The 20,287-nt window shown below is 39.2% G+C and overlaps 1 protein-coding gene across 5 annotated transcripts in view; it reads left to right on the top strand.

Moving 5' to 3' along the window:
• Positions 1-20,287, top strand: part of PTPRM (protein tyrosine phosphatase receptor type M) — a gene marked incomplete at its 5' end in the record, with an annotated part of 766,253 nt that overhangs the window by 450,143 nt on the left and 295,823 nt on the right. For all 5 annotated transcript variants that reach the window (XM_079718129.1, XM_079718128.1, XM_079718127.1 and 2 more), the window contains 2 exons: positions 4,453-4,562; positions 18,447-18,648. In XM_079718129.1, coding sequence (XP_079574255.1) covers positions 4,453-4,562; positions 18,447-18,648 — 312 coding nt within the window. The remainder of the gene's footprint in view (positions 1-4,452; positions 4,563-18,446; positions 18,649-20,287) is intronic.

Genomic DNA, 20,287 nt, shown 5'->3' with positions numbered 1-20,287 from the left:
TTTAATAGGTAAGCGTTATTATTGTTATTGTAAGAATTCAGAGGAACTTATCATGACCCTTTCTTGTTCTCTCATTATGTTATATATAATTTTTTCCTCTTAACTGTAAGCCACTTGAGAGAAGAAGCCATCTTAATTTTCTTCTATAGCAATTTACGTGGTATTGAGTAGGTAATAAGCACTCAAAATACTTATTAGTCTTTAAATAAAATAGTAAAATTTGCTGATAATCATTTAATTCAGGCTTAAATCAACAGTAGTGTTTCCATCAATGAGAGAGGAAAGTCAAGGGCAGTCGTTTCTAGAGATGAGAGATGTTTTGCTGAAGCATGAACTCACCAATACTTCTGGGTTTCGAATTGACAGGAGCTAATAATTCTGTTAAGTGCTGTTAAAACATAAGGTTAAATAAGTCACTTTTTTGTTTGTGTGTTTAAATTATCTTGCTAGTCCCTGGAGTTGGGGCATACATTACTTCCAAATAAAAATCTATTGTTTACATAGCACACTGGCATCCAGTTCATTAGAAAAACTTTGATTTCAAATTATTTCCTAACAAGAGCAAAAGAAAAAAAAGACTTCAAATAAGACAGAAATAGAAAAATTGTTAATACCTACCGAGCTTGAAGAAAAAAGAACTGAAGTGTCACCTTACTTATCTGCCATTAACAAAGGCTATAATTTGTTGTACATCATGAGTTTTATTGTAGTGTAATATTTTTATTGAAATATTATTTATTTCATCAGAAAATATGTGGGAAAAAATTTTCTTTTTATTACTGTTAAAAGTGTCACTAGACACTATAGGGCTCAATTCCATAAACTTAGATATTATGGTTCTATATCCCAAATCATGAATTCCTAGAACTTCTAAAAAAGGCACCAGACCTAAGTTCCTGTGAGGTACCAGTTTCCCTGATTTAACTAACTCTTCTGGTACTTTAATTCACTTGATCTGTTCCTGACCTAACAACAATTATATGAATCCCATTTAGGTTTTCCTGTTATTAACATTTTTATGATTACAAGCCCTCCAGTACATTTTATTACATTCATCCTTTTAAAATATCCTCTGTTCAACATAATTTTGACAATCTCTCTTTTTTTTATTTTACTCTCATTTATACTAATCAAATGAAACCAAAGATTTGTTTTTTTCTAAGTTTTCACCCTCTTTACATCTGTACATAGATTACTAAATATTTTCAATTCAGAAATATTATCACAAAATAATAGAACCACACATGCATCATAATTATCTTGATCCTGTGAGGAACCTGATGACATCAAAATAAACACTTTCAAGATCAAAAGGAAGAGACTTAGTAGAGCTTTTTTTAAAAAAAATTTATTTATTTATTTTAAAATTTATTTGTTTTTGGCTGCATTAGGTCTTCATTGCTGGGCATGGGCTTCCTCTAGTTTCAGCGAGCAGGGGCTACTCTTCGTTGCGGTGCACAGGCTTCTCATTGTGGTGGCCCCTTTTGTTGTGGAGCATGGGCTCTAGGCGTGTGGGCTTCAGTAGTTGTGGCTCGTGTGCTCAGTAGTTGTGGCTCGCAGGCTCAGTAGTTATGGCGCACGGGCTTAGTTGCTCCACGGCATGTGGGATCTTCCTGGACCAGGGCTCAAACCCGAGTCCCCTGCATTGGCAGGCATATTCTTAACCACTGCACCACCAGGGAAGTCCGAGACTTAGTAGAGCTTTCTCTGGCATGGCCCATCGTAGTCCAACTTCTGATTGTGATGCGCATTTTAGTCTCAGAGCCCAGAATCCAAATTTTCTTAGAACTCACCAGTGTTATCACTTCTTAAATACCTTGTTTCTTTGCTTTGATATAGTTTCGCATCAATTCCTTCAACCTAAGACAAACGATTATTTTCACATTTATATATTTTTTAGAGTTTGGACATTAGGGATCAACTTACTCCAACTTCCTCATTTTAGAAGTGAGGCAACTGAGACCTAAGGAGGGTCCGTGAATTGCCCAAATTTTTCACAGTTTATTCACTGGAAAATCTTAAATCAGAACCCAGGCCCCCCATCTGAATCAGTGATTTTTTTTTCTGCTAAACTCTCCTTAGCTCTGTTTAGAATAACTATCAATATAAATGTCCTAGATCTACCTTTAAGGAGCCCCTCAACTAAACAAATGTGTATTGCCTATGAGTCCTTTTGTAATTCTGGTCAGTCTTTCCAGTCTGAAGAGATCTCACCAACCCTTAGAGGGCTATTCATACCCTCCACAAGCTAACCAAACATTTCTTTAGCCCCCATCTTTTAAACTTTATTGAGATATGTTTATACAGTCATGAGTTGATTTGTGTTGTTTCTACTTTTTAATTATTATGAATAATGCTCCTCTGAATATTTGTGTACAAGCCTTTGAGTGACATGTGTTTTCAGCTCTCTTGGATATATACGTAGGAGTGGAATTGCTGGGTCATATGGTAAATTTATCTGTGTTTAACTATTTGAGGATCTGCCCGACTGTTTTCAAAGTAGCTTTGTGATTTTACATTCCTACCAGCAGTGTATGAGGGTTCCACTTTCTCCACATTCTTGCCAATACTTGCTATTATCTGTCTTTGGATTATAGCCATTCTAGAGGGTGTGAAGTGCTATCACACTGTGGTTTTGATGTGCATTTTCCTGCTAGCTAATGATGTTGAGCATCTTTTCACGTGCTTATTAGCCATTTGTATATCTTTTTTTGGAGAGCTGTTTATACAGATCCTTTGCCCGTTTTTAATTGGATTATTTATCTTTTTATTGGGATTTCATAGTTCTTTGTGTATTTTAGATACAAGTCTCTTGACAGATACATGATTTGCAAAAGCTTTCTCCCTTTTTGTGTGTTGTCTTTTCACTTTCTTGGTAGTGCCCTTTGAAGCACAAGAGCTTTTCACTTTACTGATGTACAGTTTATCTATATTTTCTTTTGTTATTTTTGATTTTGGTGTCATATCTTTGAAACCATTGCCTAACACAATGTCATGAATATTTACACCTATATTTTCTTCTAGGAGTTTTGTAGTTTTAGCTCTTATATTTAGCTCTTTAATCTATTTTGGTATAATTTTCGTATTTGGTGTGAAGTAGGAAACCAACTTCGTCCTTTTATATGTGGATATCCAGTTGTCCTAGCACCGCTTGGAAAAATTATTTTGACCCCACTGAATTTTCTTGGCACTTTTGATAAAAATCAATTGACTATAAATGTGGGGCTTTATTTCTGTACTCTCAATTCTGTTGTACTGATCTATCTGCCTATCCTTATGCCAATATCATGATGTCCTAATACTGTAGCTTTTTAGTAAATTTGAAATTGAGAAGCCTGAGTCTTCTCAAACCACTTTTTGATTACTCACACCGTCACCAAAAAGTTTGATCGCACCATCCCCAAATATACGTATATTTATAGGTAGTACAAATATACTAGTTTATAAATAGGATAGGCACACTAGACACTAAATTGTGTATTATATCAAGCATACTCAAAAACTTAATTTAAATGAATATGAGATAAATGATATTTTAAAAATAATATTGTATGTTATTTTTTAGAAAATTGGCAAGTACATTGCTATCTTCCCTTATGTCAGTTAGATTTTCTCGCTAATCAAAAGGTGTTACATACTCTAGGTTTTAAAAAATGGCATCAAACTTTCCCAAATCTGTTTTATTATTAATAAATAAAATGAAATATTTTTAAAATATTTCATCTACATCACATCTTTGTAGAACTTCTATTTTGTGTGTACTTTTCATAGACATATTAAATATAAGTCCAGGAGTTCATATATATTCTTCTTTGACATACCTTTATCACTCAGTGTTATGGTTATAGAATTCATCCATGATGATGTATAAAGCTGTCATCGATTTTCAGTCGTTTTTGTATTTTATTGAGTGAATATAAACTAATTTCTTAAACTATTTTTTGTCTCCAATTTATTAGTTTTATTTTAAAATGCTACTATGCTGACATCCTAGTCTATGTCTCTTAGTACATATGTGCAAGAATATTACTAGGCAATATACCTGAGGTGGGATTATTGGGTCGTATGACATGTGCCTCTTTAACTTCAGTGAATACAGGCAAATTATTTTCCAAAGTAGCTGTACCAATTTATGGTCTCACAAGCAATGTGTGGGAATTCGCATTGCTCCACATCCTTCTTTATTTCTGAAGAATAAAAAAGTTTATTTACAAGATGATACTGAGATTTGTCTAATTGATTCAAACTTCTTAGAGGAAAATGTGATGAAATTCTTTTCTTTATAAAGACAGTATAGCCAAAATGGTTTTAAATTGCAGGTTTTTGCAAGAAAATGGAATATATCTATTAAAATCTTACACCTCAATAGAGAGTTAAAAACCTGTCAAGTTTAGAAAAACGTATTTTGTTTTTGGTTTACTTAAATATGTATCGATTTTTCCCCCCTTCTAGTTCCAGGTGCTGTTCTTACTGAATCCATCCAAGGAAGTACCTTTGAAGAGAAGATATTTCTTCAATGGCGAGAACCAATTCAAACCTATGGTGTCATCACTTTATATGAGGTAGTATATACATTTGTTAGTAATTTGATTTTTACTGTAACTTCTATGATAGCTAGACTATCTAGTATTTAAAAATGCATAGTAACATCATGCCTTTTAAGAAGTTGAATACCTTTAATAGTTATAATGGTTACTGAATAGAAGCAAAAAAATTAAAAATGAGTTTTCAAATTATGTATAATTTCAGGATGTATATTCACAATGATTTAGATGCTTCCAGATTACATGTTATTGTATGTAAAGCCACACCATAATATAGTTTAAAAATCACCTTTGTTAAGAACAGTAAGTGTTCTGTCATATACATTATTTAGGAGGCAACCATGGCATCCTGTTCTTGCCAGCTCTAAAATATTTTACTCCTGAATTATAGAAGAACGCTGATGATCCAATTAGTGGAGTCGATAGACATTGTCTTGGGAGTAACAACAGAATAATGTCTTCTGGTTTCTTAGCATTAGCAAAACAGCCTTTAGACTTCTGTGACATAGTTTTGTCTACTGGTAGATAGCAGAGAAGAATTCGATGACTTGTTCAGGGAAAAAAATAACAGCAATAGCGGGCTGGCAGTCATCGTCACATCTGTATGAGCGTGATTTCACTCTGCCTATTGTCATAGAAACAAGCAGGTGCATTTTTTTTCAAGCTAGCATTTATGTGAATGCAAATTCAACAAAATTATATGTTGTTAGGTTTCTAAAATCCGCAGCCATTCTTCCTATGGGACCTCTACCTGAATACCTTTCAGAGCTACTGACAAAGCTGGAGTAGATTGGCTGTCAGACAGTCACCATTGGTGAACCCTTTCCCTGACCCAACTAGCCTCACAGCTATGTTTCCTTGTACCTTTTGAAAATTGGTATTGAAATGCAAAAAAAAAAAAAAATTGTTGTTCATGAAAAGCTAAACAAAGTAAGAGAAAAGAAAAAAAGTTGATTTTCACATTAAGTTATTATGCTTTCCTTGGCTGCTTCGTTGTAAAAGAATCATGAAAATTCATGGCTCTCTTTGGTAGGGTTGTTTTTTATAATCAAATCAAACAAGTTCATTTTTTTTTCTCAGTGATCAGAATCTTTTAGTTAATATTTTTGGCTCCATGACCATTTTTTAGTTCTGTTTTGTGGATTCTTACCTCAGGCTAACAGAATATTGTACTAGAAAAGATACAGTCTTTGAAATCAACATTAAGTACAAAGAAATCAGTCCACCTCTCCTGAAAGCCACATGTTGATATCTAGACGGACAGAAAATAAAGGTGAGATCCTTTCTTTCTGATCCCATGGAGCATAATATTCGTGTAATAAGTAACTTTAATGTGAAAACAATAGGAAAAGCAGAACCCATCAGTCTCTCTGATTTCAGCAGCCAGGATGTCCCTCCTAGCTGAACACTGATCTAAATGCTACTACAAAGGGGATGTGTGAATGTCTTGTAAATCAGCATTTTAAAACTCAAGATATAGGTAAGAAGAGCAGGTTGGTTGTTTTTTCTAGGCACCAAAGGGAAAATGCCAAATGTGTGAATCCGGCTTAAGTGATAAGTTTCTGACTGTCGAATCTTTCTCTTCTTTTCTCCATGTTTCCTAGAAGTAGGAAGGAAGGTATTCCAGATTCCCCAAGGTGGGCCTTAGATGGTGTCTGTGCAGGGAGCTCCTCTTTGGCTAAAACACACTGCACCCTGGGGCTCACCCAGCCTGTACCTGAGTCTGCAGGAGACCCAGCTTCCTCCTGGTGCAGGGCTGCTGGTGAACCAGACCAGTCCCTTCCCTGGAGGACCACAGTCCCCTGGGACAGACATGCTAAGGAAATAAAACCGTTGCTCAAAGGGAAACCAAAACCTTAGGAACAGTGTATTCATGGGAACACATTTGACTATAGGTCAAAACTGGAAGGCAAGATACGTTATCATAGTTGGAAAAAAGCTTAGTAATAAATGATAGGGGTGTTTCTTGAGCACACTTGTATGGTTTTTTGAAGGAGAGGAGAAGAAACAGAAGGAATGTTGTAAATGCTGTAAGTGAACGTGCTGTGGGTTCATGTTATTCTCAAGTTCTCTCTTTACCTCTTAAGAGAGATATACCAGATCATTAATGATTGGAAAATGCTGACAATGTCATCTTTTGCCGGAAGTTATGGCTCTGACGGCACTAAAGCATTCTTCTGGCCTCAGTTCTTTGTCCTCCCCATCCTCAGCCTTCTCAAACTAGCCTTCCTTCCTCTTGTCCCCAGCTGTGTTCTAGCCTCAGCCCTTCTCGTGCCTTACCTCCTGCTCAGCCGTTTCATTCTATCTGAGACATCTTCCTAAAATCTGGGACTGGTAATTACACTTTTCCTCAATAGCTATCCAGATTTTTATTTTATCAAATTATAAATGCAGTATTGTTCTCTGAAAGGATACTTTAAGTACAGAAGCATTCAAAATAAAATGTCTTTGCCTCCCAAATTCACTTTTCAGAGGTAACTACTATGAACAACTAGATGCATGTGCTTCCAAAATTTTACAAGGTAGAAATTTATAGTGCAAGTACACTTATGAATATACGTGGATAAAATTTAATAAATGCTAGCAAACCCAGCATTTTATTATAAGAATAATATGCCATATAAGACCCCCTCCACATCATACAAAAATAAATGCCAAATAGGTTCATGAACTAAACAGAAAAATTAAACTATAGCAACACTATAAGAAAAATAAGGAAGACGCTTTTGTAATATATCTTGACATAAAACCCAGAAGTCATTTAAGAAAGATTGATAGATTTGGTTATATAAGAATTTAAACTTCTGAATGATAGAAAATGCCACAAAGTAAAGTCTAAATAACAAACAGAAGACTTGGGGAAATTATTTTCAACATTTATAGCAGTCAACTGGCTCGTGGCTGTAATTATAACACACTTGATACAGATTGATAAGAAGTAGACAACACTCCATTAGAAAAAATGGGTGAAGAATAAAAGGAGTTGATTCATAGGAAAAAAAATCTGAATGGCATAAGCAGATGAAAAGATAGCTACCTAACCTTACCAAGGATTAAGAAATGAAATAAAACAAACACTTCAGAAAGTTTAAGTTGGTGCAAATCCAGTGTTAAGGGGTGATGTGGTGAAATTTGTGTGCACAGACCGTTGATGGGGACATACAATTTTGCAACCTCTCATGTAGACAATTTGGGAATATCTATCAAAATTCAGACACTGCATGTCAAGCCTGTTTAGGGAAGTTTCTCAGTCAGTAATACTCCCAAATGCACAGGGATGTATGTCCCAGTATTTTCATTGTACCCCAGTGACTTTATATGGCTCACGATTGCTTAGTGAATCAACTCCAAACTCCTGGTCACAAGAGTAACACACCAACAAGCTTTTGAAAAACACATTTAGTATGTATAAGGTATTAGAAGAGAACAAAATATAAAAGATCTTCTGTCTCCTCTACTAGAAGTGAGCAGTCCTATCAGCAGCTAATTATAGAAAAGAATGAAATGAGGACCAAATGTCTGCCTCGTTGCAGCGTGTGCAGGGTTGTCGGGCACATAGTAAAGGAGAACAGTCTGGACTCATCAGCCCACTGGGGCGTTGACGGATGGAGAGTTGAAAATACCTCAAGACCCCCCACCTGGAGAGCGGGGCTCAGTGAATCACTCTCCCCTGAGACAGTTCACAGGGTGGAGAGAGGGAGAATTGAGGGGCCCTGTTTGCTGTCAGTATTCAAGGCCATACATGGTACCATCCCAACTGATACTTGTTACTGCATCTCCCATGATTCTCTCCTGGAACTGAAGGAGCCATGTGTGTGGAGTTTTCTTTTCTCCATGAACCTTCTGGTTTTTCACACCTGCTTCTGCTTATCCGCTTCTTTCCTCCTGACTGCCTCCCCTCGTTCTCCTCCTATGGCACTTCTGCTTATCTTTCAGCATTTCAGTCAAATTTTGAACTTTTCCGTGGAGCATCCTAGGTTCTTGCGTCCCCTGGAATCTGATTTACTCGTTGGTTCCTTTGATTGCTTGCCCCTCTGTTGAAGGACTGTATTTAAGGCTGGCTGGCATTGCAGCCTACTCACACTCCCTGGAAGATTGATTCCCCTTGTGGTCAGAGATTATGTGTTATTCCATTTTGGTTCTCCAGAATTTGAGACTTAGAGGAGGGAAAGAGGATGCTGGAGTATTTCAGGCACTGACCTACCAATCAGAAGGCATCCGATGTGAGCAGCAGCTGACTCCACCTCACCTAACTGATCTAACCCCACATATGTTGTCTGCATGTCGGTTTGCTTTCAGCGTGGGCATCCCATCAAGTCCTTGGGTCCACCCTGGAACGTCAGTGTTCTCCATGGAGGCATCATTAGAATCACCTTGGCCCTCAGCCAACAAAACGGCCAAGTGTGAGCTCAGCCCCAGACCTCCCTCCTGGGAGTCTCCCGATGCTCGTCCTTGGCCTGGTACTTACTAGGCACTTAATAAACATGCTGAATGAACAGTGAAAAAATAAATACTGAAAGTACATGTTGCATTTGGATGTGAGCGTGGAGCTGGGTGCCCTTCAGAAGTACTGCTCAGGAGGACAGATGCTTACTGATCATCAGCTGCGCAGGCAACGGAGTTCTAGGGTCAAGTTCACTGTGTTCCCGAGGAACCTTTTTATTCCTGGAATTCAGACTCCCAGGGCTCTGGGTGGGTTTGAGGGGGAATCCATGAACTTTCTGACATTTTGCGTCCACTTGGACACAACATAGTTGCTTGTTAGGGATTTGTTAGAGGTGAGGGAGAGGATTCACGATTTTTAAGAGCAGCGTATACGTGCTTTGTTATGGGCTGGGGAGAGGATCTGTGCTTTTTAACAAATTATCAAGGACTGTGACCGAAAGAACCCCAGTGTAGCTGATCCTGCAAGGCCGTGGCTGGAGGCGAGTACAAACCCATCAGCAATGGTAAAACAGCAAGTCCTCTGATAATGCATTTGCTTTTTGCTTTGCAGAGCAAACGTCCTTCTTGCTGCACCATGAGCATGTGTGTGAGTGCGTGCACATACCTGCTCTCCCCGGAGTCTTTAGGAAAATATATACCGAGTGCCAAATATTTACTGATCACAGTGGGATCAGAAAGAAGAATAAGCTATCACTATTCAGAAAGAAGAGACAACTGTATGACAAGTTCCAGTTCCTTTGGCATGTTTAAATCACAATTTCAGACTACGAAGAGCTCTTACACCTCTCCATGATTTATTGCCGAATGGATGGTAGGGACACAGTCACAACAGCCGGTGTTGAGCAGATCCAGTGATCGTTAGGACAGGTTTGGGAAGGCTTTACGGACACGTAGAATGTGAGCCCCGGCTCGAGACATGGGTGGACATGTTTTTGGTTCCAGTCTCAAACTCCCGGCAGCATCTTTGAAAGCATTTCCTTCTTAACACACTGTGTTCTTTTGATTTCTATGACAGCTGTCTCTTTTGGCTTCTCCCTGCTTTCTGGCTCTCCTTCTCGGCCCTATATTAAATATCAGTGTTTCCCCAGGGACCTCATCCAGTCCTGAACCGTGATGTTCCAACGCTGCTCACCCCCAGGGCTCTACTTCCAGCCCAGACCTCTCAGCTCCCAGCCCTATGTCCTACATGGTGTGTCCTCCTGACTGTCACAGGCATCTCGACCTTGACATGCCCACCCCCCCAGCAGTTAACTTCTCATTCATTCCATCCCATTTCAGTAAGCAGGAAATCCTTTGCTCAAGCCCAAACATGGAGCCTGTCTTGGATCCTCCATCTATCCCCACATCCAGTCCATCACTGACTTCTGCTCATGTCGACTCTAAAACTTGCTGCTTCTTTTCATGTATTTCTCTCTTCATGGCCCCACCCTTGGTCCAAGCCACTGCCTTCTCTCACCTGTGCTGTGGCCTCACCCATGGCCTCTGCCAGGGCTCCTAGGGGTCCTCCTACTACCTTTGATGCCCCCTTCCAGAAAGCAACACTCCACCTGGCAGCCAACGTGATCTCTTTATAAGGGAAGTCAGATCATTTTATCTTCACACTTAAAATTGTTCAAAGGCCCCTGTTGCATGTCTCCACACTTTCTCCCTTGGGGTACAGAGCGCTGCAGGGAATTGCCCCTCGCTGGCTGGGCTGCAGCCACAGGGGCCTTCTTTCTGTCCATCATCTGTGTCCGGAATGCTCCTGCTTCATGGTCTTAGTTCATGCTTTTCTTCCCCAGACTCCTAGCCTGGCTGACTCCTTCCCAAGTTCAGTTAACTGTCATCTCCTCAGGGGACTCTCCCCCGGCCATTCTGAATGGCTGAGCATGGGTCCCACCCCCAAATCCCCTTCATCTTAGCATCCTGTTTGTTTCTTCCATGGCACGTAGTGTTTAAAAATTATGAATTTACTGGATGTCTCCCCAGCTCCTCCCCAGCCCAGTCCAGATTCTTGGTTGCCCGAGGGCGGGGCCTGTGTCTTCCTGCTGACTGCAGTGCTCGTGCTCACACAGTTCAGTCAGTATTTGAATGGCAAGAGTGAATCTGAATTCATGGTGGAGGAAAGAGGACAGAGTTAACTCTCTCACATTCCAAGGAGGTGAGAGTTTATAAGCAAAAGCAGCGTCAGAAAAGCCCAGTGTTTGTGGGGCAGTAACTCTTTGTCCCCTGACTAGGAAGGAAGAAAATATGATGTCATTCCATGTGAACTTCTGCCAGTGTCCTTGTCCCTGTGGTGAGCCACAGCCACCCCTGCCTCTGCAGGAGACCCTCCAACACTAGCAGCCACGTGGCTGACAGGGTCTTTGAATGAAAAGAATTGAGGACAGTCTCAGAGACCTCTGTGACAACATTAAATGCACCAACATTCGAATTATAGAGGTCCCAGAAGAGGAAGAGAAAAAGAAAGGGACTGAGAAAATATTTGAAGAGATTATAGTTGAAAACTTCCCTAATATGGGAAAGGATATAGTCTATCAAGTCCAGGAAGCACAGAGAGCCCCATACAGGATGTCTCCAAGGAGAAACATGCGAACACACATATTAAACAAACTATCAAAAATTAAATACAAAGAAAAAATATTAAAAGCAGCAAGGGAAAAGCAACAAATAACATAGAAGGGAATCCCCATAAGGATAACAGCTGATCTTTCAGCAGAAACTCTACAAGCCAGAAGGGAGTTGCAGGACATATTTAAAGTGATGAAAGGGAAAAACCTACAACCAAGATTACTCTACCCAGCAAGGATCTCATTCAGATTCAATGTAGAAATTAAAACCTTTACAGACAAGCAAAAGCTATGAGAAATCAGCACCACCAAACCAGCTTTACAACAAATGTTAAAGGAACTTCTCTAGGCAGGAAACACAGGAGAAGGAAAACACTTACAATAACAAACCCAAAACAATTAAGAAAATGGTAATAGAAACATACATATTGATAATTACCTTAAATGTAAATGGATTAAATGCTCCAACTAAAAGACACAGACTGGCTGAATGGATACAAAAATAAGACCTGTATATGTGCTGTCTACAAGAGACCCACTTCAGACCTAGGAACACATACAGACTGAAAGTGACAGGATGGAAAAAGATATTCCATGCAAATGGAAATCAAAAGAAAGCTGGAGGAGCAATTCTCATATCAGACAGAATAGACTTTAAAATAAAGACTATTATGAGAGACAAAGAAGGACACTACATAATAATCAACGGATCGATCCAAGAAGAAGATATAACAATTGTAAATATTTATGCACCCAACATAGTAGCACCTCAATACATAAGGCAAATGCTAACAGCCATAAAAGGGGAAATTGACAGTAACACAATAATAGTAGGGGACTTTAACACCCCACTTTCACCAATGGAGAGATCATCCAAAATGAAAATAAATAAGGAAACACAGCCTTTAAATGACACATTAAACAAGATGGACTTAATTGATATTTATAGGACATTCCATCCAAAAACAACACAATACACTTTCTTCTCAAGCACTTATGGAACATTTTCCAGGATAGATCATATCTTGGGTCACAAATCAAGCCTTGGTAAATTTAAGAAAATTGAAATTGTATCAAGTATCTTTTCTGACCACAATGCTGTAAGACTAGATATCAATTACAGGAAAAAAACTGTAAAAAATGCAAACACATGGAGGCTAAACAATACACTACTAAATAACCAAGAGATCACTGCAGAAATCAAAGAGCAAATTTAAAAATACCTAGAAACAAATGACAATGAAAACACGACCACCCAAAACCTGTGGGATGCAGCAAAAGCAGTTCTAAGAGGAAAGTTTATAGCACTACAGTCCTACCTCAAGAAACAAGAAACGCCTCAAATAAACAACCTAAACCTACACCTAAAGCAATTAGAGAAAGAAGAACAAAAGAAACCCAAAGTTAGCAGAAGGAAAGAAATCATAAAGATCAGATCAGATCAGAAATAAATGAAAAGGAAATGAAGGAAAAAATCACAAAGATCACAAAAACTAAAAGCTGATTCTTTGAGAAGATAAACAAAATTGATAAACCATTAGCCAGAGTCATCAAGAAAAAAGGGAAAAGACTCAGATCAACAGAATTAGAAATGAAGAAGGAGAAGTAACAACTGACACTGCAGAAATACAAAGGATCATGAGAGATTACTACAAGCAACTGTATGCCAATAAAATGGACAACCTGGAAGAAACGGACAAATTCTTAGAAAAGCACAACCTTTCGAGACTGAATCAGGAAGAAGTAGAAACTATAAACAGACCAATCACAAGCACTAAATTGAAACTGTGATGAAAAATCTTCCAACAAACAAAAGCCCAGGACCAGATGGCTGCACAGGTGAATTCTATCAAACATTTAGAGAAGAGCTAACACTTTTCCTTCTCAAAATCTTGCAAAATATAGCAGAGGGAGGAACACTCCCAAACTCATTCTGTGAGGCCACCATCACCCTGATACCAAAACCAGACAAAGATGTCACACACACAAAAAAAAACTACAGGCCAGTATCACTGAGGAATATAAGTGCAAAAATCCTCAACAAAATACTAGCAAACAGAATCCAACAGCACATTTAAAAGGTCATACACATGATCAAGTGGGGTTTATCCCAGGAATGCAAGGATTCTTCAATATATGCAAATCAATCAATGTGATACACCATATTAACAAATTGAAGGATAAAAACCATATGGTCATCTCAGTAGATGCAGACAAAGCTTTTGACAAAATTCAACACCCATTTACAATAAAAACCCTCCAGAAAGTGGGCATAGAGGGAACTTACCTCAACATAATAAAGGCCATATATGACAACCCCCCAGCCAATATTGTTCTCAATGGTGAAAAACTGAAAGCATTTCCTCTAAGATCAGGAACAAGACAAGGTTGCCCACTCTCACTGCTATTATTCAACATAGTTTTGGAAGTTTTAGCCACAGCAATCAGAAAAAAAAAGAAAAGGAATCCAAATCGGAAAAGAAGAAGTAAAACTGTCATTGTTTGCAGATGACATGAAACTATACGTAGAGAATCCAAAAGATGCTACCAGAAAACTACTAGAGCTCATCAATGAATTTGGTAAAGTAGCAGGATACAAAATTAATGCACAGAAATCTCCTGCATTCCTATACACTAATAATGAAAAATCTGAAAGAGAAATTAAGGAAACACTCCCATTTACCACTGCAACAAAAAGAATAAAATACCTAGGAATAAACCTACCTAAGGAGACAACAGACCTGTATGCAGAAAAGTATAAGATACTGATGACAGAAATTAAAAATGATACAAATAGATGGAGAGATATACCATATTCTTGGATTGGAAGAGTCAACATTGTGAAAATGACTATACCCCCCAAAGCAATCTACAGATTCAGTGCAATCCCTATCAAACAACCAATGGCATTTTTCACAGAACTAGAACAAAAAATTTCACCGTTTGTATGGAAACACAAAAGATCCCAAATAGCTAAAGCAATCTTGAGAAAGAAAAACAGAGCTGGAGGAACCAGGCTCCCGGACTTCAGACTATACTACAAAGCTACAGTAATCAAGACAGTATGCTACTGGCACAAAAACAGAAATATAGATCAATGGAACAGGATAGAAAGCCCAGAAATAAACCCATGCACCTATGGTCAAGTAATCTATGACAAAGGTGGCAAGGATATACAATGGAGAAAAGACAGTGTCTTCAATAAGTGGTTCTGGGAAAACTGGACAGCTACGTGTAAAAGAATGAAATTAGAACACTCCCTAACACCATACACAAAAATAAACTCAAAATGGATTAAAGACATAAATGTAAGACCAGACATTATAAAACTCTTAGAGGAAAACATAGGCAGAACACTCTATGGCATGAATCACAGCAAGATCCTTTTTGATCCGCCTCCTAGAGAAATGGAAAGAAAAACAAAAATAAACAAATGGGACCTAATGAAACTTAAAAGTTTTTGCACAGCTTAAACGAGACAAAAAGGCAACCGTCAGAATGGGAGAAAATATTTGCAAATGAAGCAACTGACAAAGGATTAATCTCCAAAATATACAAGGAGCTCATGCAGCTCAATATCAAAAAAAGAAACAACCCAGTCCACAAATGGGCAGAAGACCTAAATAGACATTTCTCCAAAGATGATATACAAATTGCCAGTAAACACATGAAAGGATTCTCAACATCACTAATCATTAGAGAAATGCAAATCAAAACTACAATGAGGTATCACCTCACACCGGTCAGAATGGCCATCATCAAAAAGTCTACAAACAGTAAATGCTGGAGAGCGTGTGGAGAAAAGGGAACCCTCTTGCACTGTTGGTGGGAATGTAAATTGATACCGCCACTATGGAGAACAGTATGGAGGTTCCTCAAAAAACTAAAAGTAGAACTACCATATGACCCAGCAATCCTACTACTGGGCATATACCCTGAGAAAACCATAATTCAAAAAGAGTCATGTACCACAATATTCATTGCAGCTCTATTTACAATAGCCAGGACATGAAAGCAACCTAAGTGTCCATTCACAGATGAATGGATAAAGAAGATGTGGCACAAATATACAATGGAATATTACTCAGCCATAAAAAGAAATGAAACTGAGTTATTTGTAGTGAGGTGGATGGACCTAGAGACTGTCATACAGAGGGAAGTAAGTCAGAAAGAGAAAAACATACCATATGCTAACACATATATATGGAATCTAAAAAAACAAAAACAAAAAAAAAGCAATGGTTCTGAAGAACCAAGGGGCAGGACAGGCATAAAGATGCAGACATAAAGAATGGACTTGAGGATACGGGGAGCGGGAAGGGTAAGCTGGGACGAAGTGAGAGAGTGGCATGGACATATATACACTACCAAATGTAAAACAGATAGCTAGTGGGAAGCAGCTGCATAGCACAGGGAGATCATCTCGGTGCTTTGTGACCACCTAGAGGGGTGGGGTAGGGAGGGTGGGAGGGAGACACAAGAGGGAGGAGATATGGAGGTATATGTATACGTTTAGCTGATTCACTCTGTGATACAGCAGAAACTAGCACACCATTGTAAAGCAATTATACTCCAATTAAGATGTTAAAAAAAAAGAAAAAGAAAAATTTAGAGAAGAAGGTGTAGGCAAATCTTAAGCACAGAACTCAGAAGTCTGAACTTTGTCCCGTACGCATTTATATCCCATTGAAGTTTTTCATAAGGCCAGTCCTTATGCTAATTATACTGCATCATCACTGCTGGGTTGGGTCTCCCCTTACCCACCAGACTGCTACCTTCCCCGCGGCAGGTACTGTGTTTGAATCACCACATGAGACACCAGCCCAGAGTACAGTGCTTGGCTCACAAGAGACGTGCAGTGAACATGCTGTGAATGAGGGAATTAATAAATTTGGAGGAGCAGTTATGTTGTCACAGCTTAGATCTGCCTTCTCTATCTCTTCTCTGGAGCTCTCAGGATGGAGTTCAAAGTGCGCAGCTAAGCGCATAGCAGTGACGTTGAAGTCCCCTGACAGCAGCTGCTGGTGGATCTGGTCTTGTCTCTTGACTCAGAGGAACCTCGTGAGGGAAGCCCATGAGAGGGTTAACAGCAGATCTGCTGCCTGACTCTGATGGTGTCATGCACGGCGGTGATTAATATATACAGCAAACATTTTCTTGCCAAAGCGTAGTTGACTCAATCTAAATATTCTTTCAGAGAGGTCTCCTTAATTATAATGACATGCTATAAATATAAGAAGAAAGAATGTCAATTATCACTTGGTATAATAACAGTGTTAGTGTTCATGCACATAAATTATGAGTAACTTTAACCTATCTAAAAGCAAGAAAAGTGCTCAGTTTTGCAATTTAAAACGTTTGAATGTGCCACATTTAAAAATTATGCCTTTACAAGGAGGAGAAGTTAGTAATCACCCCTAAAATGCATGTTCTTGAAGAGTTGATGAACTACTTAGAGTGAAATTTTTGTTTTTTTTTTTTTTGCGGTACGCAGGCCTCTCACTGTTGTGGCCTCTCCCGTTGCGGAGCACAGGCTCTGGACGCACAGGCTCAGCGGCCATGGCTCACGGGCCCAGCCGCTCCGCGGCATGTGGGATCTTCCCGGACCGGGGCACGAACCCGTGTCCCCTGCATTGGCAGGCGGACTCTCAACCACTGCACCACCAGGGAAGCCCTAGAGTGAAATTGTTTAAAACATCATTTGAAAGGGCAAAATTTAAAGACATCTATGTTATATTTATTTTCACACAATCCAGACTCATCCAGGGTAATTTGAACACCTGTCATGTGGCAAACATAAAGCTTCCAGAATTGCACTGTGTCCAAAATGGAAACTGCTAGTCATTCAGAGCAAGTTAAATTTAAATTTTAGTTAATTAAAATAAAATGACTCACAGACATAGAAGAGATACTTACGGTTACCAGAGGGGGAAGGGAGGGAGGGATAAATCAGGAGTTTAGGATGAACATATACACACTACTATATATAAAATAGATAACCCACGAGGACCTACTGTATAGCACAGGGAACTATACTCAGTATCTTGTAATAACCTATAATGCAAAAGAATCTGGAAAACAATATGTATATATGTATGTATAATTATACAGTCACTTTGCTGTATACCTGAAAGTAACACAACATTGTAAATCAAGTAACTTCAATTTTTTTTAATGATTTTAAAAATAATAAAATGAAATTAATTTTTCAGTTCTGCAGTCTCACTGGCCATGTTTCTAGTGCTCTGTGGCCACTTGTGGTTAGGGGCCACCACACTGAATAGAGCAGAATAGAACATTCCCATCCTGACCTATTGGACAGCATTGCTCTAAAGAAAAAAGTAAATAGGACACATTGCAAACACCACAGTCACAGCATTAAAGGCTACTGACACACATCTAGGATTTATTTTTGGAGCAGGTATCTTTGCCCACATTAAGGAAAATGCTTAAAAGTGCCCTTGTTCCCAGCATACGATAATCCTATTCAGGGCAAAATCAGATTCTGGCCCCTGGATGAGAGATGAGGCCTTCCCCCTTGTCGGGTCCTTATCTGTTTGAGCTGGTTGTCTATTTTGTTATTTTGTTTTAAGCCAGCTGTAATGTAGTTTTCCAACAAGACACCTTGAAAGCAAACAACGTCAAGGTATAGCTTAAACCTGAACTCATTCTTTATGTTCTAATCTACTGGCTTTCAGTTCCTCTGTCTATAAAAGTAACAACTCAACACAGTTTTGGCTGAGTTCCTGTGCCCGTTCCCTGGATCCAGGATTTGAAGAGTCTAGGGGAGCAGGACAGCTTATCCTAAAGCGTCTGACAGCGCATACATCAGGAGGGCTTATTGGATAAAGACGCAGTCTCGGTCGATCTGCCTCAGGTATTTCATCACATCCGTCTTCTCTTACAGATCACCTACAAGGCAGTCAGTTCCTTTGACCCAGAAATAGATCTCTCCAATCAAAGTGGAAGAGTTTCAAAACTGGGAAATGAAACCCACTTTCTGTTTTTCGGACTGTATCCGGGAACCACATATTCCTTCACCATCCGAGCTAGCACGGCTAAGGGTTTTGGACCCCCGGCAACAAATCAGTTCACCACCAAAATATCAGGTATCGTACATTCATGAGCTGTGTCTTTTATCAGAAGTAGCATTTGGGTACTTTCTCTTTCCCATTGTCAAGTCTGCAGAGCTCACCCAAACGTACACGTAAATTCATATTTTTGTAAGTACGAAAATCGGACTCATGGATTTCAATGAAACGCCGCAAATGTTTATCATTTGGGAGCTTCAGGTCGTCGTCCTGTGTCAGGAGGTAGGCACTGTTTTAAGAGTGTGTGTCGGAGAACTTGGACATGAGCGGGAGATGCTGTTCCCAGCATTCTCAGCCCTTCGCAGTCCCAAGCTCCCAGAGCACCAGTGTCGGGAAAGTCTCCATAGCGAGGTCTCTCACAACGGGGTGCTCAGCAGAAAGGCAGCGTTATGTGGAGTCCCTTCCAGAAGGCTCAGCCTTCCGTGGGACCTTCACTGTTAGTAGTTTCACGTCCTCAAGAGAGAGGCTACTACAGAGTGGGGGGGGCACCAAGCACTTAACATCCGCCAGCTTGTTTCTTGTAGAGACTCAATTACACCAACAAAGGACGTAATTTGGGAAATATTTCTGGGCATGTGCAACTGTGCAGAAAATGTCTTTGTGCTTCAGACTAGAGGAAATGGAGTTGCCATCTGGCGTGGGATATGCAGCAGCAATAAACACAGTTCCAGGGAACGTTTTTCCTTTTCCATGTTTTCCCCTTTGGATCCGAGTAGGGCAGTATTTTAGTTAGGGCTGTGACTGTTTTGTTTGCGGGTAGAAGAGCAGGAGGCAGGTGATGGAGTAACTTCTCATCAGTCAGGGTCAGCGAAGTAATATTTAGCCTGATTTTTATATCTGTTGTCCCTCATCCCTAGTTCTGTGAGAGATTTTCTTTAGGACTGAAGGAAGGGAAGGAAATACAACACAAGTACTCTAAGCCTTCTACTAGGTTTTGCGGGAGGAGTGAGGTTTGGAATTTTGTTTTTAAGCAATTATAACTTAAGGGATAACTTTGCATTGTGTAAGAGTTAATTTATGAGCACAAACTTAACTTGAAATTTAATAGACACTTGATGTTTGATATAAGACATTAGCTTATAAAAACAACACGGAGAGCTGGAAAAGAGGAAGGATACTTCAGAGGTTAGGAAAATGACATAAGTTGTACAGATGCCTGAGTAGAAAGACCACTGGGCCTGGAATCAGAAAATATGAGTTCTAGTTATAATTTTTCCCAGTGCTTCTTCTCTGATCTTGATCAAGTGAATTTACCCCTGGATGTAAATTAAGATGATACTATCTGTTTAAAGAGGTAATGTGTGCCAGTGTACATACCTCCAAGCCCCTTTTTTGGTAATTTCTCCCTATGGAAGCCATATTTCAAAGATTATTATCTTAAAGAGGCTATTCTTTTAGAAAAAATAATTCATTTTTACCATTTGTATTAGGTAAAAATTCTGGTTGGTGTGAGTCTGGCCACTCTTAACCCACCAAGTTCAACAGTTCTATCCCAAAGCAAAGCCAGTTGACATTTTAGTTAGCCTGCAAAGGCTCATCAAGAATAACTGTTTGGTTTTTATGGTTCAAAGAAATTACGGATTCTGGGCCCCTACTTTCTACTTCCATGGACCTCAGAGAACTACTCTCTATCCCAAATGTAGTTCTGTGTTATGAA

Source organism: Hyperoodon ampullatus (genome assembly GCF_949752795.1).
Source record: "Hyperoodon ampullatus genome assembly, chromosome: 13".
Classification (NCBI taxonomy): Eukaryota; Metazoa; Chordata; class Mammalia; order Artiodactyla; family Ziphiidae; genus Hyperoodon; species Hyperoodon ampullatus.
The sequence above is the reverse complement of the archived record's forward strand: the minus strand, read 5'-3'. Positions and strand labels throughout refer to the sequence as shown.